At 38.9% G+C, this 23,384-nt stretch overlaps 1 protein-coding gene across 1 annotated transcript in view; it reads right to left on the reverse strand.

The window, feature by feature from the left end:
* Positions 1-4,893: 4,893 nt before the first annotated feature.
* Positions 4,894-23,384, reverse strand: part of LOC131435925 (probable nuclear hormone receptor HR38) — a 40,053-nt gene continuing 21,562 nt past the window's right edge. The window contains exons 3-4 of the mRNA XM_058604223.1: positions 6,248-6,506; positions 4,894-6,168 (exon numbers count right to left, since the gene is read on the reverse strand). Of these exons, the coding sequence (XP_058460206.1) occupies positions 5,430-6,168; positions 6,248-6,506 (998 nt within the window). The 3' untranslated portion in view covers positions 4,894-5,429. The remainder of the gene's footprint in view (positions 6,169-6,247; positions 6,507-23,384) is intronic.

Genomic DNA, 23,384 nt, shown 5'->3' on the forward strand with positions numbered 1-23,384 from the left:
CGCTCTATCCATTGTTGTCAAAACACAATTAACTCCATTGTTGTCATAACACAAATTCGACAAATACTTAAAACATCCACTTTCTTGTTGCTTAAAAAGAACACGCGGAGTACTGAACAAGTTCCGCGTGAACTTTCTCGCTGCTTAAGAAAACCCGTGGTGGTTGAGGTCTGTGGTGCCACTAGGAGAGTGATAGTACCTATTATCTTTCTCCAGACAGGATCAGCTTAAAGGCCATGTGGAATCCGGCTGGGGAAAAAACTTAACCAAGAATAGATCCACTGGTTTATTGCTTCCATGTCGTTGAAGGTGTAAATTGCAGTAGTTTATTTTTTCCGACAGTTATCAGATTTTTTTCAATGTTTTACATTTGATCACTCGTTTCCACTTAATTATCTCTTCATTCAACAAATAGTTTTGTTTTCAAAAATATTTTTATATAATCTTACGACAAAATAAATATATTTCCGTGTAGCTTTAGAGAAAAATTTCATTCGGTATTTTTTCTTCTTCCATATTATTGTTTTTCTTTGGAGTTTGAAAATTGAATGATAAAAATCAACTATAACGAATATTACAACAATAACAATAGATATGACATTGATGGGTATTTTGAATAAATAGTAGGAGAATACTTGTTTGTTTGATCATCTAACGATAGGAGAGACAACGTATCACACTCCAGATTAAAAATAAATAAATAATATTTTTTTCTCGGTAGCCGGATGCCCAGATCAACCAATATAACCAATTTACTATTTTTCGTAGAAAATAGTAATAATATAGTGGGAATCATAAATATTTAAGACGCGCTAGAGATCTGTTGAGCTTTGTTTGGTAATTTAAAATGGTTTGATATAACCTGTAGAATACTAAATACATTTACTTTATATAGCTTTCGGATAATTTATATGTGTCATTATATTGATTCAACTATCTTATATAAATCCTATTCACTCGTTTATACTTTAGCAATCAATTTCATTTGAAAAAATTTAGTTTTTATTTGTTACAGGGGTGATCGCTCAAGTGTAAGAAAACCCGTGGAAATTTTTGACAGTTGGGAAGTACAGCACAAATTTCAACTTTCTCGCTACATAAAAGCTAAACAATGTAGAAGTTCGTACGGTTGCGTCACGCGAACTTTTAAGTGTGGATAATTACTTATAAAACGGGCTTATTAGAATGCTAATCATGAACTTTGTATGCTACTTAAGCCAAATCAGTACCTTTTATCCGAACTTTTGATTGGTCTGGAACTGATAGATCCCGCAAAGTTTAAAAATTTAGTTAAAATAAAATCACAATTCTTTGTTTGGTTACCTTTGAATCAATTTTGATTTTAGAAAAGATTTCTGAAAAAAAAATCTGAACTACTACACGCTTGTGAGGAATTCTGGCAACCGTCAGAAGGCTGGCTGCATTCCGACTGCTGTCAAAATTGTCCAGGCGAAATTGCGTCATTATCTCGCCGTACGTGTCTTGTTTATTTCCCTCCTCTTTCCTTTTTCTTTTTTTTATTCGACTTCATTTGATATTCGTCAATCCCGCATGTACGTATAAAAACGAGTCTTGAGACGAGGTAAATGAGATTGAAATATGGGTATGTTTGGTAGTGAGAAAACAATGTTATTGGCAATAACATTGTCCATGATTAGTATATATGAAGGGCAATAAATTATTGCTTTTCATATGTATCTTTTATAGAAAAAATAAAACTAAGATGCTTAAAATGTAGAACCGATTCGAAATGGTTCTGCCAATCTTGTATGCCAAAAATCCGACAGAAAAGAACCGTTAATAATTCGCTACCGGAAACGGTTGTTGCATTGTTGCCAGACTTTTGCGGGATTCTGGCAGAATTCCGGCAAAAATGGCTGGCAGACATAGCCAGCCGTCTGGGGGGAAATCTACCCGCCGCGTACCAGTGGGTATCACTTTACGGGCTCACTGTTCGCCCAAATATTTCGTGCGGACTGTTTCACGTTTGTTTTCTTTCTTGTATTGTTGCCATAGTATTTAAGAACTGTGTATTAAAATAGTAAGTCTATACGTTCTTTTTCTCGAAAATTATCATTATAAAATTAAATCGTTTTTTACCTGGTTTATATCTTAAGGTTGATTGTATCTAAAATTGATATTTTAAGTATTTTTGAAATCACCATCATTTACTTCCAGTTAATGCATATATTTCAAAAACTTAACAATACAAAAAATTGTTGGAAGGGTTAAAACATCAATTATTGTGAAAGAATTTAATCATTCGCGAACAATCTAAGCGTTTTGATAAGATTTAGTTTCTAATTGGTCACTTGAATAAGTTTTTAGTTTAGTGTATTCACCATCATCTTTATTTTTGTGTTTACCATAGGAACCTTTGAATTCGCCTAAGGTTAGAAAAGACGTTGCACATCTAAAATAAAGAAAAAAATGGTTTCGCCGGTTTCCTTACTAGCAATTGAAGTATCGCCCTGTTTGTTGACATGGAACACGAAGGGCGAAACTTACGTAAACAAATGGAATGACAGTTTCGCCCTTTATAGTTCTTTGTATTACTAAGATTGAAGTTTTTTTTTATAGAATCCGAGTTTTTAGGCAAAATTGTAGAATTTTGAAGCATTCCTTGGTAGGTGAGAGAAACTCGATTTGTTTACTTTTGTAAGATTAGGACTACTTTGAAAAAACAGCTGATTTGTGTTTTTTCACTCAAGATTAAAGGCTTGTGCTAAGTGCACTGGACTATTTTAATATTTTTAAACTTTGACGAATTTCGCGCTAACTCGAACAACTGTTGGCTACACAATCTCAGATTCTATGAAACTTACTGTAAAATAAAGCGGCCCTTACACGATCATTAAAAGTGTCATTACTAAGTAATGACACTTCTGCTCAAACGCTCGTCATTACTGTATTATTGTACATCATTACATTTTAGCATTACACGTTCATTATTAATGAGGAGTATTTTTAACTACTCCAGCGCGGGGCTTGTAACCAGAAAACTTTCCCTCAGCAATTAAAGAATATTAACAATATTCTTTATCTTCGTTTAGCTGAAAATAAATTTGATTTGCCATTGAAACGTTAAGGTTAATGAAACATTAATAATATAAATCGACACTTTGCCATTTGCAGAATTTTTTTTCACGTATAGTTCTGAAGAGAATGTTTACTTCATGGTTGTCAAATTTTCTCATTCAACTGACGATATTCAGCACTTCCACAAAAAATAATGTTGGTAATGATGGAAAATCCGGAATTTCATCATTACTCGTTTCATTACTGAACCCGTAGACGATCATTAAAAGTGTCATTACTTTTTAGTAATCACACTTTTAATGATCGTGTAAGGGCCGCTTAAGACTTTGTTACAAAAACCACTTTACATACTTTGTTTTTCTAAAAATGATCCAGACTGTCTTTTGAAAAAGGCCAAACTTTTTTTATCATTGTTTTTTTCAAAAGATTGTTGTTGAATAATAACAAATCCAACAAAAAAGTATGAACGATTTCACCAAATCAGTCAAGTTTTCGAAAAAAAAACATAGAAAAAAATCCTTGTCGATTCCTACACTGAGAAGAATTGATTTAAAAAATTTAAAATCGATTTTCAAAAAAAAATCATTACACTGGAAAAAATCAGTTTGGACAAGGCAAAGTTTTTTATTCAAATAACATTTTTTCCATAAAAGAGCCCAACTCGAATTTTTGACTGTTATGGTAGGAAACAAAATCACATTTCTTGTAACAAAATTTCATTTACATTAAAAATGTTTTTTTGCTTATCGACTTTAATATTTTAAAATTGTTTTTTATTTCAGCGTAAGGGTTGATTAGGATTTTTTTCAATATTTTTATTCTAATTCTTTAAAAAAACATTTATACAACACTTTTTTGAAAGATTTTTCGACTACAGCCATTTGAAAAAAAAATGGTAAATAGTTTGGCCCTTTTCAAAAGACAGTCTAGATCATTTTTGGAAAAACAAAGTATACAAAGTGGTTTTTTGTGATAAAGTCTTCATGTACAGCAAGTTTCATTAAAATTGAGAGGGTGCTGCTAACTCTGACTACGATTTAGCGCAGAGTTCGTCCTTTGCCTTCGCCTCTTCAGTGGATCAGCAGTTAATATTGAACTGATAGTACAACTTAGCAGTTCAACGCAAGCATACTAAACATACGAAAATATAAAGCTGCTCATGAAATCAAAGCGACTTCCTGGTCGTTATAATATATTAGTCACTCACAGATATATGCTACACAACGGCCCTTATTACCGGTATCACTACACGGTGAAAACCAAGTGAAGTGATTGTAACCCTTATTATGGGTATCACTTCACGGTGGAAACCAAGTGAAGTGAATGTAGGTCCTTATTACGGAAGTCGCTTCTGAGACAAAAGTAATTACTTGAATGAACTTGATGTCGTTATGAACATCACACCACCAACATTTTGTTCAAAAAATTAGTTTTTTCCACCACAGTGATCACTTCACTATGCGTGATACCGGTAATAGGTAAAATCAAGTGAAGTGACATGTAAGTGAAGTGAATGTGAAAGTGGAGTGAGAACGGTAATAAGGGCCAACATAATTGGTTTGTTCGGATAAGTGAAAAACGATGCATAAAAATGACCATTTCTTCGTTGAACACTGAATCGAGTATTCAAATTCAAACTCTCGACAATTAATCTAACGATTGGCACAACAACCTGAATTAATGAAAACAAATCTTCCGTAGCAATCCTGAAGAACCGTATATGCCGTCATCATGTCTGCAGCTGTATACAAACTGCGGTAAGGAAATTTCATCGGGAGAAGGTGAAGAAGATAACAAGGCTGTTCAGAGATAAAACAGTTACATAGTATTGCTTTTATTCAGTTATACCTTTATATAAGTTCAAAGTTATTATTACTTCAAGGTGAGATACATTAAATTAAATATTACATCGGGTGCTGAGCGAAGCCCGCGCTAGTGGGCTTGCAGTTACTCTAATAACACCTAACTTTCTCATACATTCAGCTGTATGATTTGGAATTAATTAATTTGTTCTAGAAACGAGAAAAGGTGAGGATAATAATAATGCCTTTTTGCTTGGAAGCAACAGAAGATAACTAAAATATTCGATTCCAATAACCAAAACTCAAATCATACAAGAAGCCTAGTTTTCGGTTTTAGCTTTCACACGAACAGCGCCGCTACTGCCGATCTGCGCCTACTATAACTCGACAGCAAGGTTACTTTTGTGCCACCATGTTGATGGGTGCCTACTATGTGGCGCAACACAGACAAAAATCATCGTAGCCTGCTTTGATTTGCTTTACTTATGCGCTATACTAGAGGTAGGTAGCTGGTTGGAAAATTATTGTATTATAACCACAATTAGCACTGAACGCCCGTCTGTGTGTTTCTCTGCAGCCATTAATATTTCAACTGTTCAGGCTGTTTAACTTTTGAAGTGCAATTTGTCGGTTAATTTCTGCGGTTTCTTTATTGATTTTAGCCGTCTCGAGATCAGTTTTTAATATTTCCATCCGTAATTCGTGTTCGCTCTGCTGATGCTGTTCGGCCAGTTTCGCATTCTGCAGGCCACTGGTACTGTTGGTGGCGCACAGGCTGGCCGGAATTGGGGAACTGGGTTGCTGTAGTTCCCGCTGCTGTGGGTGCGTTTGCTGCTGCTGCTGCTGGTGGTGATGTTGATGGGCCTGATGCGGCTGGTGCTGATGGTCGTTGTGACTATTGTTGTTGGTGCTGAGGTTCTGCGCTTCGTTGAATGCATTCTTCCACTGACCGAGCTCGTTCAATCGGTTGAAGCGACTCTTGAGAATACTGAGCGCTTCCAACGTGTTGGTCAGGTCGGTTTGGGACATGTTGACAGGTACATCGGTTACATTCGAATCACTGCCGAATGTTCGGCTGTAGCTGTCGACGTCGACGGTTTTGCTGTTGTTGTTATTATTGCTCAGATGTTCGTTCAGTCGACTGGCGAAGCTACTCGCTAGCAATTCATTGAATTTGGTATGGGCATTCTCGGCCGAATAGGGCGACGAACTCGGCAGGGCACCTAACCGGGCAAACTTGGCCGGTCGACCTTTATCGTAGTCGTCCCCTTCCTCCATTGAGTCCTCTTTGATTTGTACTTCGCACAAATTTTGCGAATTTTTATCCCTAAAACAAACAAAAAATTACAGAAATGTTGATTTGTCGTGGGCGAATCTTCCTCAAATCATCATCTCAAAACACATACCACATTGACGAGCTTTCCTCGTCATTTTCATCGCTACAATCCTTGATCGAAACCCCTTGCGGAAGGTTCTCCTCCAGGGACAGCTTCATCTTGGAATAGTCCACATCGTCCATCAGTTCGTTTTTGCAAACTTTCTTCGCTTCTTGCATAAACTCCCAGATCTCGAACGTAAACTGGCTGGGCTTTTTGCGATCTGCCACCTCCTGACCGTATCGTTGGATCCGCTGCTGATAATCAAGCATCTCGGCACGCGTGCAAGCTACAAAAGAAAAAAAGAAAAACGAGATAAAAAAACGTTGGGTCGGTAAGATGTTGATGTTGGCTATGGAGGCGCAGAAGAAGGCGAAAACTGATGTTCGAAAAAAATAAGGAAAAGAGGCGCGAAAAATTGGCGCCAATCAGAGGTAAATGCTACGTTATTTGGGCTCACCATTGATAGAATATATAGGCATTAGGGGCGCCTATTTGGTTCGCTGAGGGTACCCACCGTCAGTGCGTGAAACAGTAGTAAAAATGAGGCGTGCGGTGTTTTGTCAGCGTTCATAAGCTAATTACCGCAACTGGTCATATGGTAGGTTCGACTGCTTCGATCTGTGGAAGACTGTGGGTCTCCATCGCAACCGATTTCAACAAACTTAGGCTCGTTTGAAAGCTACTATTGGGTTGATTGGAAGATCAGGAGATGTCACTTTTGGTTCCAGAGATATACTGGTATGTGACGTAATTGACAAAAACCAGCCCAAACTCTTTTTTTTTTTCCATAAATACGTTTATTTCTTAAGGCAGTTTACATAAGTTTTTCTTCGCCGTAGCATCACTTTTACATAATATTCTTATCCTAATTTAATTCTAACATAGTCACAACGTTTTGAATTTATTAAAACATATTCTCTTATAGCTTAAATATCATCTTAGGTAACTCGTCATTAATTATGAAATCTACTCGGAAATATCATTTGAACCAAACGATTAACTTCTATAAATTATAAAATAAGCTGTTATTTTCAGACATTTTGTTGATAATTTCATAAACTGTTTCGAGTTTGTTTGTATCATTACATAATTTTTATTCTAATTTAGCTATTGGTTGAACTCATGGACGCAGCTGGGATCAGAACTAAGTCTTAAAAGGGGCCTTTATTAAATTGAAACTCCAATTTTCTTTATGAAATGATAAATAAGTTTCATGTATGAAAGGTCACGACAAGCAAGAATGTCTCGAACTGGGATATTGGATAGTTTACCTTGGGTACGCAATAATTTATTAGTTGAGATCTGACATCACGATACTCCACGCATGTCCAAACGACATGATCAATATCCCGATAACCTTCTCCGCAAGCACAATGATTAGTCTCGGAGAGCCCAATTCGAAGGAGATGTGCATCTAGCGTGTAGTGATTGGACATGAGTCTGGACATCACACGAATGAAATCCCTACTCACATCCAGTCCCCTGAACCTTGTCGATATTTTCGGAATAATTGAGTGCATCCACCGACCCAGATCATCTCTATCCCAAGATGCTTGCCAGCTGGCAAGTGTTCTTTGGCGAGACGAACTATAGAATTCGTTGAAAGCAATCGGTCGCTCATAAATTTCACCCTCAATAGCACCACGTTTGGCTAAATTATCGGCTCTTTCATTGCCTGGAATGGAGCAATGAGCCGGGACCCAGACTATAGTGATTAGATAATTATTATTCAATATGTCGTTCAGACACTGTTTTATTTTACCCAAGAAAAACGGTTCATTTTTGCCAGCAGCGATTGAGCGAATGGCTTCAATTGCACTCAGACTATCTGTGAAGAGGAAATAATGGTTTGGAGATAATGTGACGATTACACTCAAACTATAATGAACTGCTGCTAGCTCTGCTATATAAACAGATGCAGGTTCTTGAAGCCTAAATGAGGCCGAAACATTATTGTTGAACATACCAAACCCTGTCGCTTCTTCAATTCGCGATCCGTCCGTGTAAAACATTTTCTCAGAGTCAATATGCCTGAACTTACTTGAAAATATTTTTGGGATTTCCGTCGAGCGTAGATGATCCGGGATTCCACGCACTTCACGCTGCATGGATGTATCGAAAAATAAAGTTGAGTCAGGGGCATTTAGGAGGCTGACACGGATAGGAATATATCTTGAAGGGTTGATTTCCTGTGACATATGGTTAAAATATACTGTCATAAATTTTGTTTGAGATCGAAGCTCGACTAGTCGTTCGAAATTATTAATTACCATGGGATTCAGCACCTCACATCTTATTAGCAGGCGTGATGAAAGCTCCCAAAATCGATCTTTTAATGGAAGAACTCCCGCCAGAACTTCAAGACTCATTGTATGTGTCGAGTGCATGCAGCCTAAGGCAATTCGCAAACAACGGTACTGAATTCGCTCAAGTTTGATAAAATGAGAGTTTGCAGCGGAACGAAAACAAACGCATCCATATTCCATCACTGAAAGTACCGTTGTTTGATACAATTTTATTAGATCTTGCGGATGAGAACCCCACCAAGATCCTGTTATTGTTCGAAGAAAATTTACTCTTTGTTGGCATTTCGTTATCAGATACCTAATGTGTCCTCCCCACGTGCATTTGGAATCAAACCACACCCCGAGGTATTTAAAAGTTAAGACCTGTTGGATCATTCTTCCCATCATATGGAGCTGAAGCTGCGCGGGATCATGCTTTCTTGAAAAGACGACTAACTCTGTTTTCTCCGCAGAGAATTCGATACCAAGATGAACAGCCCAAACGGACAAGTTATCTAAGGTATCTTGCAATGGTTTATGCAGATCAATAGCTTTGGGCCCAGTAACTGAAACCACGCCATCATCTGCCAATTGCCTTAGTGTACATGGGGTTACTAGACAGCTGTCAATGTCATTCACGTAAAAATTATAGAGGAGCGGACTGAGGCATGAGCCTTGCGGGAGACCCATGTAACTATTTCTGAGTGTTGCCAAATCGCCATGTGAAAAATGCATGTGTTTCTCTGACAAAAGGTTGTGCAAATAATTATTTATAACCGCTGGGAGTCCATTTTGGTGAAGCTTGTCTGAAAGAACATCAATGGAAACTGAATCAAATGCTCCTTTAATGTCTAAAAATACAGATGCCATTTGTTGCTTTTGAGCGAAGGCAATTTGGATGTCAGACGAAAGTAATGCAAGGCAATCATTCGTCCCTTTATTTCTACGGAAGCCAAACTGAGTATCTGACAACAAACCGTTCGTCTCGACCCAAGTGTCGAGACGTCGTAGAATAATTTTTTCGAACAATTTTCTGATGCAGGACAACATCGCAATGGGTCTATATGAGTTGTGATTGGAAGCTGGTTTCCCCGGCTTTTGAATGGCGATAACTTTCACTTGTCTCCAGTCAGGCGGAACAATATTTTGCTCAAGAAACTTGTTGAACAATTCCAACAAACGTCTTTTTGCGAGGTCGGGCAGATTCTTCACCAAGTTGAATTTAATTCTGTCCAACCCAGGGGCGTTATTGTTACAAGACAAGAGTGCTATAGAAAATTCCATCATTGAAAATGGGTTATTAATAAAACCATTATTTGGAGGAGATTCCCGTATAATGCTTTGCGTAGGAACAGAATCTGGGCAAACTTTCCTAGCAAAGTCAAATATCCATCGGTTCGAGTATTCATCACTCTCATTGCCCACGTTACGATTCCTCATTCGTCTGGCCGTATTCCAAAGAGTGCTCATTGAGGTTTCTCTTGACAAACCTTCGACAAAATGTCTCCAATAGCTACATTTTTTGGCTCGAAGTATGCTCTTGTACTTGGTTTCTAAAACCATAAGTTTTTCAAAATTCTGAGGAGTTCCTCCTCCCCGTTTTAGAAACGTCTTGCAAGCATTTTGTTTTGCGAGTTTAGCCTCTGAGCACTCTTTGTCCCACCAGGGGTTGGGAGGCCTTCTGTTAGTCGTTGGCCCAGGAAAGCGTTTAGTTTGGGATTGTTCTGCTGCCTCCAGAATCGAACAAATGAGGAAGTCATATTCTTCAAGTGGAGGGAGCTCTTCCATTGAATTCAAAATACTAGAGATTCTACTTTGGTATTTAATCCAGTCGATATTTTTTGTCAAATCATATGGAATACTAGCTGAATTAGCAATACATTTGTTACAGCTAATTGAGATGATGATTGGTAAATGATCGCTACCGTGTAAATCAGGCAATATTTTCCAGGTGCAATCTAGTCGAATTGATGTTGAGCAAAGAGATAGATCTAATGCACTTGGGCGTGCAGGAGGTCTTGGGATCCGTGTCATGCTACCCATATTTAATACCGTCATGCTAAAATTGTCACAAATGTTTTGTATTAAAGATGATCTGCTATCATTGTAAACGGAACCCCACATCATTCCGTGCGAATTTAAATCCCCCAGAATCAATCGTGGAGCAGGAAGGGCTTCAACCATTTCATTAAGCTTTTGCTGTCCAACTTGTGCTTTTGGAGGAATATAAACCGAAGCTATGCAAATATCTTTGCCTTTAATGTTTATTTGGCAAGCAACAACTTCTATACTAGAAGTTGAAGGGATGTTTAATCTATAAAAGGAACAGCATTTCTCAATTCCCAAAAGCACTCCACCATACGGAGAGTCTCTATCGAGACGTATAATGTTAAAATCATTGAAATTTAAAGCTATGTTTGAAGTAAGCCATGTTTCGCATAAAGCAAATACATCACATTTTTGACTATGCAATAAAATTTTAAATGAATCAAGTTTTGGCATGATGCTTCGACAATTCCACTGCAGGACAGTGATTGTATCATTTGCGGCGGGTGATAAATTATCCATCAAAAGATACAAAACCTGAGACAATTGGCCATTGAGCTGATAACTGCTTCAAAAAATTTCTAGCTATTGGAAGGAATGCCATTATGAGGGTCTTTAAGGGTTCAGATATATTGAATGCTGAGAAAATCCATTCAACAATTTCCGAAAACTTCAGTAATCCTGTTGGTGGCTGTGAAATGGAGCCCACAGGATTATTACCTTTTTCTGTGCTAGATCCTGGATTGGTTTGTGAATTTGACAAACCAGGAGGCACAGTCTTTGGTTTTGACTTTTTTTGTTTAACACGGGGATCTTTTTTTGAAGATGAAACTTTAGGTGTCTTTTTTGGTAATTTGGAAGAAGACTTCTTTCTCTTAACTGACCCTTGGGTAGTGATAAACGAATTACCTTCACTATTTTCGTCAGAGTCAGAGTCCTCTGTTTCCTCTAGATTTGAAAACCCGTTTTCGGTTTCCAAACGGGGGACATCAATGACCGTTTTAAGCATTTCTGCATATGTGCGCTTAGACCGTGCTTTTAAAGAAAGCTTAATTTTGTCTTTGTGCACTTTAAATGCAGTGCATACTGAAATATCCTCATGAGGACTTTCCCCACAATAAATACATTTTTCAATTTCCTTGTTGCAATCATTATCTTTATGAGGTCCTTCACACTTAATACATTTTGGTTTATTGCTACAGTAAGTAGCTGTGTGTCCGAATTTTTTGCAGTTCGTACAATTCATTACATTTGGAACAAAAAGCCGAACAGGGAGGCGAATTTTATCGACATAGACATGGGACGGCAACGCAGATCCGGCAAATGTCACTCGAAACGAGTCTGATGGGCGATAAACTTTTTTTCCCTCTTCATAAACTACTGAGTACAGTTGTTTGCACTCCAGTATTTTCACACCCTCAAGCATAGAGTTCTTGAAACGACCAACACCATGCTTGAGTAAATCATCTACCGAAAGACTCGCTTCGGTAACAACACCGTCAATTTCGACATCTTTGGAGGGTATGTAAACTTTATACTCTTTAATGAAATGTTCCGAAGAGACAATATCATTCGCGTGTTTCAAATTACAGCCCAAACTCTTATTAGTAACGAAAAAAAAAAACATGTTTCAATTAGACTGTTTGAATTGCAAATATTAGAAAGAGGGTTTAACAATAACTTTTATTACTAAAAAATAAAAATTAGGTGCTTACTTTCTAGTTTTTTTTTAAATATTTTGTTTGATAACTCATCGTCAACATACCGCGTTATGTTCGAAAAAAAAAACCTCATCGATGCACATAAATTGAGCGTCGCAGTTCACGCAAATTTACGTTCAAGAGCACTGTGTTGTGTGGTGTTTTTTTACTCGAAAAATCAAAGTAATCGATTAAAAGGTTAAAGTAATCGATTAACGACAGTGCCACTAATCGAGCTAATCGATTGATAGCAATCAAATAATCGAGATTTATATCAGTTAGGCTGTGAACCATTAATTAATTTTAACTTTTGGTTGAAATCTGACACTTTAGTGGTTATTTTGATGTTGTCAAAAATAACTCTGTTCGAGAGCATGGTTATTTTTGACAGATCGATGGTTATTTTCCGACATTGAAAAAAATCAACCAAAAGTTAAAGCTAACCGCGAAATGGTTCACAGTCTTAGTAGATAACGTTTAGCCTTAGGCTGCAGACATAGAGGGTGCGAGAAGCGAAGCCGAGCTGGTGACTAACATTGGCAAGTCAAAAGCGAGAATGATACAAGTAATTAATCAAAAGGACTCTTTTAGAGTACAAGTGAGACACAACTTTCACTCTGACAGGGTCCTTCTGTTCTGCTGTAAGTACGTTTCCTGCTTTGGACAGCACCAAGCTCGGCTCAGCTTCTCGCGCTCACTCTGTCTGCAGCCTATGTCTAAACGATGCTATGATGAGAGTTGCAGTTTCATCTGTCATAATTCAAGGAAATACGAATTTCAATTTAAATCATGATTTTTTATCCATTCTGCATACGGTTACAATGTTCATACATTTTTCCATCAGTTTGATCATATATATTATTGAATTTTCTAGGCATTTCAACCACATTTTCTCATTTTTTTCTTACTGTATGATACACTAATGGTAAAGATTTGATTTTCAACCAAGATTTTCATTTGGCAGCTCTGATTCTGTTTAGAATAATTTGATCGATTAGTTGAATTAATCGATTATTGCTTAATAGTAATCGATTACACTAATCGACTCCTCTTGTATTAATCGAATACCTAATAGTACACGAAATTCTTGAGCGTCCTTCACACGATCTTTAAAAGCGTCATTATTCAAAAGTGATGTCATTTTAATGAACGTGTAGGATGTAGTAATGACGAGTTCTCCATTTGGAATATCATTACTTAGGTACCATTAATAATGACATTGATAATTCTCGTTTAAAAAGACCGTAAACAATACTGACAGCCAGGGATGCCAGGTCATTTTTTCAAAAATCTGTTATCAAGCCAAATACCTATCTGTGCAAAATCTGTGCACCCGTGTTTCCCGTACCATAATAGCGAATCGGAAGTGATTTGGTTAGCAAAAAATAAAGTTCTCCCTATTTCCAACCGCTTTGTTCTTTTTGGTGCTAAACTGTAATCGATTCAAAAAATCTGTGATAATTTTCAGCAATCTGTGAAAATCTGTTCCATTTTTAAAATCTGTGCAGAAAGTTGAAAACCTGTGAACCTGGCATCCCTGCTGACAGCGAGAGCAGAGATGCCAGGTCTGAAGATTTGTCTGCAAATCTCCAAATTTCTTATGAAGTGCTGCAGACTTTAAAAAAACGAGTTTTTTTTGCAGATTTTCGTCAAAATTCACAGATTTTTCTATTGACCACGTTGCTTTTTTAATGTGGAACACATTTTTGTTTTCTATATAGGCGTGCAAACTAGAAACTCAAGAAAAATACACGTAGAAATGTGGTCAGGTTTTGAACAATTACAGCTCAGTCAATTTTATATAAATTATTAATATTATGTCACCATTTGATTGGAAACATTTCTACGTATTGTTTTGAATGTTCATAGACATGTATTTTTAATTGTATATCATTGAAATGTTGATTAATAGCTAGCAATGTCCTATTTTGTCTGCAAAAAATCTCCGGCATACCGGATTTCCCTGCCATAGACGACGGTTTTGAAGGAGTAAGCGATATATCAAAGGGAAAGCATCACTCTGATTGGTTAATCGATGCTAAAGCGCAGCTGCTGGAAGCACGCGAATCTATAAATATAAGCAAAATTATAGCTAACGTTTCAGTCCAATGAGTAGCATGCTAGGGGTAGGTTGTTGTTAGACAGCAAGACAAAAAATACCATAAAATGATTTGAAGCTTTAATTGGTATGCCCTGATCTTGTGTCATGCAAGTTCGGATGAAATTCCATGTTATGTCGTTTCGCCTGAGAAATTGACAACTACTCCAGGGTAAATTTGGAGTGCATAATATTAATTTCCAATTTATATAAGATGAACTCGATTGATAATAAGAAACTCGCTTCAACCGAAATCGCAGAATGGTTGTAATGGTAGAGAAATGCTATAAAAATAACTGCTTGCATACAAAACTTGAACACAAGTTTGGCGAAGAGAAGCTTAAATATCGATATCCGTATCATGTACAAACATATAATTGCATACATTTGGGCTATTAGTTTAATTTTGTCGGCTACAAAACAAATACAAATCACGACAAATAAAGTCGCGTGTTCGGTTTTGGTTCCTAATAAAGTTCAATCTAAGCAGACTCTCATGCATTTGCGAATTCAAAAGTGTGACGATTGATTGAACTGTTTGATTGTAGATCATTAGAAATTTTGGTTGCCTTGTTCCACATTAATGGCTCGAACAACCCCATGGGGCTGATCCTTGTAGTTTTTTGCTCGTCAAGTCAGTTTTATGTTGCATAGTTTATAGAGAAATGCAAGTCCGCAGATTTTTGTGAGCGACGACTTGAAGCACAGACTAACAGACAGTACACTCAAATTAGATTCTTTAATCATTTTAACAGTCATTTCGAATATTCCTTTAGTTGGGACAGTACTCGCATATGGCATGATGGCGCCACGTTACCCTATCAAAAACATCATGTCTGTCATCCAGACTGTATTTTTTTTGTATTTACCAACAGAGTTGCCATTCATACAGAATTACCTGTAATGTAATGATTTGTATACGTCCATGCGAATTTCATGCAGGATACAGATTTAATACATATTTCCGAAACAATATACAGAGTTGTGTCTACTTCTCATCCTTCAACGCAATACAAAATCGAGCCCGTTTTGTCACAATATTTACTTATATCTGGTCTGCCGCCACTTAATTTCGGGGGAAAATTACAAACACAATCAAAAAAAAAAAATCTAGATGAATAACGTTGAGAAAAATAAATGGTTACCTTCCATCATCGCTAAAATCGGTAAATATATTATCAACGTAATCCAATAATTTATTGTGACGATTCATTTTCAAATATTATGATGAAATCAGGCATCCCTGCAAGCAGCTGATCGGTGTTGACAAACGAGGGGGAACCAACTAGTAAAAAAATATTTACATAACACAAGGGGTGTGCCGATAGTAAATAGTTCGCGCAGTACAATATAGGTGGAACTAGTGCATCACGAAAAATGATTTTTATAAGAATTTACTCATACTGTCATGTCTGTTAGTCTGTGCATGAAGTGAGAATCATTGGATCACAAAGTACGTACACTCATCGACTGAGCAACAGAAGCGCACATTTGCTTGGCTGGTAAGTAAATAATAAAAATAATATTAATTATACCAATATGAATGCATAAAAATTCATGCAGTCGCACTTGCTACCCGAATGGAAATTACAGTAGGAACCAGTAAAACTGAGTGATGGAATTTTCCATCATTTGACAAATCTTAAATTTATTGCATGTGAGATTACATCACCTGTAAAATTCAATTTTCCCTATGATTTTTCATGATAAAAGTCAGTAGGGGAGACTGGGGCTGGTTGGCCGAGTTTTACTCTCGGAATTTCTGTACTCATTCTGGAGTCCAGTCCTAGTCCCAGTCCCAGTCCTAGTCCCAGTCCCAGTCCCAGTCCCAGTCCCAGTCCCAGTCCCAGTCCCAGTCCCAGTCCCAGTCCCAGTCCCAGTCCCAGTCCCAGTCCCAGTCCCAGTCCCAGTCCCAGTCCCAGTCCCAGTCCCAGTCCCAGTCCCAGTCCCAGTCCCAGTCCCAGTCCCAGTCCCAGTCCCAGTCCCAGTCCCAGTCCCAGTCCCAGTCCCAGTCCCAGTCCCAGTCCCAGTCCCAGTCCCAGTCCCAGTCCCAGTCCCAGTCCCAGTCCCAGTCCCAGTCCCAGTCCCAGTCCCAGTCCCAGTCCCAGTCCCAGTCCCAGTCCCAGTCCCAGTCCCAGTCCCAGTCCCAGTCCCAGTCAGAGAACGTAACAAGTATTCGACATCGGTACTCTGTTTTGTGACCTAGAATTATTGTGCATTATTTGAGCTATTGAAGACCGAAATCATTTTGAAAACGTCTCTCGTCTAGCGAAAAGATATTGTTTTTAAAAGACAACGTACTAGAGCATCGCAATTATGTTTGAAATCAGCCTCGGAATCCCGGGAAAAGTGTATCGATTTAGAAGAGAGGTTACTTTCACTACACCTACTCAGTAAAAAATTATGAAATTTACATGTGATGACTTAATTTATAAGGAGTGTATCGAAAATAAGCTATACACATACATTTGTGTTTTACGCATGTATTTGTGATGGTTTTTATGCTCAGATCACAGCATGCTGTGCGTTTGGTTGTCAGCTTATGTTTGTTTACTTGTTTGTGCGGTTGAAATTCTGCATTTTCAAAAAGTCGCGTATTGAAAAGGAAGTGAAAATTAAGGTTCTGGACACATGGCTAAGTGAGAAGGGTATTACTATGCGAAAATTGGCGAAGCGGTTTGGAATTCATCATGCCAGTGTTATAACCATCATTAATAAGTTTGGGGAACACTATTCTTTGGATGAGCTACTAGGAACAGGCAGAAAACCCGGTTCTACCAACCCGAAACTGGACCAGTAAGTGGTATCTCTAATCATGAAGAACAAATCAATGTCATTACGTGATTTGGCTAAAAAAGCAGGAACGAGTGTCGGAATGGTCCAGCGTATCGAGAGGCGAAATCACCTAAAGACCTACAAGAAGCAGAAAATCTCGGAACAAAGTGTAAAACAGAAGAAGCAAGCAGCAACAAGGGCCCGGAAATTGTATACGCGTCTTTTGCAGTGTCCAGATGCATGCGTTTTGATGGAACATGAGACTTATGTAAAGTTGGACTCAAAAACCCTTCCAGGTCCACAATACTACACTGTCGTCGTTGGGGAGGATGTGAGCGATGCAAAGCAAAGCAAAGTCTTGGCATTACATTCCTTTTGTGGAAATTGGCCATTCTGTTTCAACAGACTTCGCAGCCGATTCTTAGTGTACAGAATCATTGCATGGCTAGTACTATGGATTCTACTGACACTAAGAATCCTTGCAGGTCGAGGCTCGAACATACGACAACTGGCTTGTAAGACCAGCGTCCTATGCATTGAACCGCCAACCCGAGATAAAGTAAGCGATGCGGACAGGTTGATTCAAGTGGAGAAATTCGGTCGAAAGATACTAGTATGGCAAGCAATATGTTCCTGTGGTTTGAAGTCAACCATTTTTTACACTACCGGAACTATAAATGCAGAAATCTATTGATCTGAGTGTCTCCAGAAGAGATTACTGCCTTTATATAAGAAGCATAGTACACCTCCACTATTTTGGCCGGATTTAGCATCGGCTCACTATGCCAAAACTACTCTCGATTGGCTTGCGAAAAGGATTTAAATTTCATTGAGAAAAATATCAATCCACCAAATTGCCCTCAGTTTCGAACCATCGAACGTTACTGGGCAATCGGGAATAGGGTCTTCAAGAAAACTGGTAAAACAGCTGGGAACATGCAGGAGTTCAAAAAAATTTGGGCACAAGCGTCCAAAAAATGCGATGCAACACTTATCCGCAAACTGGATGAGGAGCGTTCGATCAAAAGTTCGAAAATTCGTGAAGGAATAACTTAAATTTCACCCGGTTTTCATTATGCTCAAGTTTAACCTCGTACAATAAAGGATCAATTTTTAGTTTGAATAAAATATCGTTTTTTATCATAATTTGAAAGAAAAATTTGTGGATAGCTTATTCTCGATACACTCCTTAGGCGTAAACATCAACTCGTTAACACAAAATTCTATCCGGTCATAAATAGAGGGAGGCGGTTCTCATTTGAGTTTTCAATTATCACCAGCAATTTAAAATCTACAACTTCGACTGTTTGAAATGTGTTTCGCAATATCAAAAATGAAAACTGAAAGAGGGAACAATTAATTTATGATTATTTTGTAATTGATACTTCAATTCTCATGACCAGGCATGTCCAAACACTGCACTGCACTGCGTGCTTCATATAACCACCGCCACCGCGTGTATTGAGAATGCCATTGCGTGCCAGTGCACAAAGACAAAAACACGAAACGCAATATCCGAAACCACGGTGCTCATGGCGCTGTTTTATTTTCGGCGCTGGTGTTTCAAGCTTCGGTATACACCGAAACTGCGTGTTTTCAGTTTCGTTAAACACCGGAGCCGAGTGTTTTCAATTTCGCGAAGGCACCGAAGAGCACCCATGCGTTGGTTATAATGTCAATCAATTGAATTCAATTAGACGCGTATTGATGAAAAAAGAATTAATCATTCAAACGCATTTTTCGTCATACCGTGGTGCTATAGGTGCTTATAGTACAAGCAACGTGTAAGGCAAAATCGGAAACACTCGGCTTCGGTGTTTGCCGAAGTCAGGAACACTCGACTTCAGTGCTGCCCGAAAATCCAAACACCGTTGCTTGGCAATTACACGACCACCGGTACGGGTGCTTTTTCTACTGCGTTCGGTGTGTGTTTTTCAACACGGGCACGAAGCGTAGCATTCAATACTCCTGGTGGTGTGCTCACGAGTGATGGTGAGTACCGTGCAGAACGGATCCGTGTTTTTGCCATGCCTGCTCATGACTGGTTTACCTTTCATCTATTATCTTTAACCAATTCGAATGTTTACACGAACCTGACTTGATATTTTGTTACTTCAAGAGATAAACTGACGTTGGTTAAACTGAGCTTCGGTAGAAGGAACGGGATGATGCCCATTCGGTGCCACAGCGAAGGTTGTCTGTTAGAATGTGAAGTTTACTGCAGTAGAGTGCTCTTCAGTAGGTGCACACATTCGATTTCAATTGAATTGAATGAAGTTTCACAGCGCTGCTTAGCACAGTCAACTGATCGGCTGTCTACAGTCGATTTTAATTGATTAAAATGAAATAAAATTTTACGACACCGCATTGAATATTTGGCATAATTAGTCGTTAGAAGATTTGTGTACGACTGTAAATTACTGAACTCTAGTACGACAACGAAAACCGTAGAGAGTCAGCTGTAAAACGCTTCTGCTTTTGTCGTGAATACGACTTACTTAAATATTAGGCGCCTTTTCAAACTTTACCTCCCTGAGAGAGTGAGTTTTTGATCGTGAATATCTCTTGTTGTATCTAATGAATCAACATAATTTTTGCTGCATGCCATCGGAAATATGAACACAATTGTATGATACAATTTTCAGTTGTGTGAAATAATATCAAATAATTCAAAATTAAACTTTTCTGAAATGTTTGGTATAAACGAGTATCAAAGAGGATAATTCATTCGTATCCGAGCAGTCGTCCGCGATACACTTGTTGTTTTTTCGCTCCGTATCGGGACGGTATCGATTACAAAACCTCGAGTGCGAAGGTGTTTCCCTAGCAAGGGCTGGAGGAAACATTTTTTTGTTCTCTTAGATCCAGTGGTTGATCGAGTGATAAACACCGGCAGCAGACAGTGGTATACACACTTGCTTGCGACCATTTCTACCTGTCGCTTCAATAGCATCGGCACCAGCAGTGAGTGACTGGATCATCAAGGTCACGCGAGAGAAATAATCCAAGCAAAGGACCAACTCACCCATCAGCTCAACAAACCATACCGGTGAAGTAGTTTTTTTCATTTTATATTTCAACTTTTTTCCTACTTCTCACTATCCTATCTATTTTTTCTATTTTCCTTGATAGTGTGGGAGACTTTGTTTCTCCTGCACAGAAAATATGTCTTCCGATGAGGGGAACCTCGGGGAAGATGATGATAAACCTAGAGATGAGGAACGTTTGGATGAATATCCTGATAGTGATACATCTGAAATGGATATCCCCGCTCCCCCTCTGGGAAAACCACCAATCCGTCAGAAGGTCTATCAGGATGACGGATCGGATGGCCCGTGGGTGGTTTACTTCCGGCCCATAGCTAAATCCCTCAGAGTCCTCAATATTTCTCGAGATCTGACTAAACACTACTCGGCAGTAAAACACATGGACAAAGTATCTCCGAACAAACTGCGCGTTGTCGTGACTGATCTAAAACAAGCAAACGACATTGCTACCAATGAGATTTTCACGAGGGAATATCGCGTCTACGTACCTTCTCGGATGGTGGAGATCGACGGTGTGGTCCACGAAGAAAGTTTAACTGTCGAAGATCTGATGAAGGATGGGATTGGCCGCTTCAAAAATCCCGACCTTCAACCAGTGAAGATATTGGAGTGCAAGCAATTGCACTCTAAATCGACACAAGATGGAAAGTATCATCCATCAAACTCTTTTCGTGTGACCTTCGCCGGTTCTGCACTTCCGAATTACGTTGTAGTGGGAGGGGTTCGTCTACCTGTTCGGTTGTATGTACCGAAAGTAATGCACTGCTCAAACTGCAAACAGATGGGACATACGGCTCAAGTCTGTTGTAACAAACCACGATGTGGTAAATGTGGTGAGGGACACAGAGATGACTCCTGCAGGAAGTCAATCGAAAAGTGTATTTACTGTGGTGAGAATCCGCATGCTCTTTTTGAGTGCTCTAAATATAAGCAACGCGAGGAAAAGCTCAAGCGAACCGTGAAGGAGCACTCCAAACGATCTTACGCGGAAATCCTCAAACGAGCTACTCCACATATCTCTGACAACCCATTCGCTTTTTTGTCGACTGACGCTGATGTTTCAAATGACCCCGACGAAGGACCTTCTTCTGTTCAGCTAGGAACAAACAGGAAACGACCAATTATGTCCTCTCCTAAGCTTCCTCGCAAAGGTCTTAAAATACTAGAAACTAAAATATTAAAACGGAACCAAAACAACAATGTCACAGAGCCGAAGCCAATACCTCCTGGATTTCGAAAATCGAATTACAACCAGGAATTTCCAGCACTTCCAGGGACACTGAAAAACCCAAGTGATCCCAAAACACAACCAGAAAACCCGACAAACGTTGGATTACTGAAACTCTCTGATATCGTGGACTGGATATTAACAGCCTTCAATATAACTGATCCTCTTAAAAGTATTCTAACGGCTTTATTACCAACAGTAAGAACATTTTTAAAACAGTTGACTGAACAATGGCCCCTCCTTACAGCGATCGTATCTATCGATGGCTGAAATACCTACAGAAATTGAGAATATGCTCACTATACTCCAGTGGAATTGCAGAAGTATCATCCCAAAATTAGATTCTTTCAAATTTTTGATAAATTCGCGTAACTGCGACGTATTTTCATTGTGTGAAACATGGCTCACTTCAAATATAAACTTTGACTTCCACAATTTCAACATTATACGCCTGGATCGAGGAGACTCCTATGGAGGGGTTCTTTTAGGGATCAAAAAGTGCTATTCATTTTATCGAATTAACCTCCCCTTGATCCCGGGCATTGAAGTTGTTGCTTGCCAAATCAGAATTAGAGGCAAAGATCTTTGTATAGCTTCTAGCTACATACCTCCCAGAGTCTCGATAGGGCATCGACGACTTGCAGACATCATGGAGCTTCTTCCCACTCCGCGGTTAGTTTTAGGAGACTTTAACTCGCATGGTACGGGGTGGGGCTGCCTATATGATGATAACCGTTCTTCGTTAATTTATGATCTGTGCGACAACTTCAATATGACAATTTTAAATACGGGTGAAATGACACGCAATCCAAGACCGCCAGCCCGCTCTAGTGCGCTGGACTTATCCCTTTGCTCGACATCACTACAGCTAGATTGCAAGTGGAAGGTAATCCCTGATCCCCACGGTAGTGATCACTTGCCGATTTTGGTTTCAATATCCACTGGTGCACAAACACCGACATCAGACGATATGACATATGATCTCACGAAAAACATCGACTGGAATTCCTACTCGATCGCGGTATCCCAAGCTCTTGAAACGAAACAACCAGATTCGCTTGAAGAAGAATACAAATCCCTAGCTGACTTGATCCTCAACGCCGCGATTCAAGCCCAGACCAAACGAGTACCCAAAACTACAATCACTACGCGACCTTCAACCCCATGGTGGGATAAAGAGTGCTCGGAAATATATAAAACAAAATCATCCGCGTATAAAAAATTCGGGAACAGTGGCAAGCGCGAAGACTACGAAAAATATGCATCATTAGAAAAGACCATGAAAAATCTGATTAAAGCAAAAAAAAAAGGTTACTGGCGTCGGTTCGTCAATGGCCTATCTAGGGAAACATCGATGACCACTCTGTGGAATACAGCCCGTCGTATGAGAAATGCAACCACTAATAACGAATCCGTAGAATATTCAAACCGCTGGATATTTGACTTCGCCAAGAAAGTTTGCCCGGATTTTGTTCGGGAATCGAATACCTATCGCGTCGCGTCCTCTCGATACACTGAAAACGATACCCCCTTTACGATGACGGAGTTTTCTTTTGCCCTCTTATCGTGCAACAACAATGCCCCAGGGCGTGATAAAATTAAATTCAATTTGCTTAAAAATCTTCCCGATATCGCGAAAAAACGTCTGTTGAACTTGTTCAACAAGTTCGTCGAACAGAACTTTGTTCCTCAAGACTGGAGACAAGTGAGGGTTATCGCTATTCAGAAACCGGACAAACCAGCCTCCAACCACAACTCGTATCGGCCGATTGCAATGCTTTCCTGTATTCGGAAACTGCTGGAAAAAATGATTCTGTTTCGTCTCGATGAATGGATGGAAACAAGTGGCTTGCTTTCAGATACACAATTTGGCTTCCGTAAAGGCAAAGGAACGAACGATTGCCTTGCGCTGCTTTCTACAGAAATTCAAATGGCATTCGCTCACAAGAAGCAAATGGCATCAGTATTCTTGGACATAAAGGGGG

Source organism: Malaya genurostris, chromosome 3 (genome assembly GCF_030247185.1).
Source record: "Malaya genurostris strain Urasoe2022 chromosome 3, Malgen_1.1, whole genome shotgun sequence".
Taxonomy (NCBI): Eukaryota; Metazoa; Arthropoda; class Insecta; order Diptera; family Culicidae; genus Malaya; species Malaya genurostris.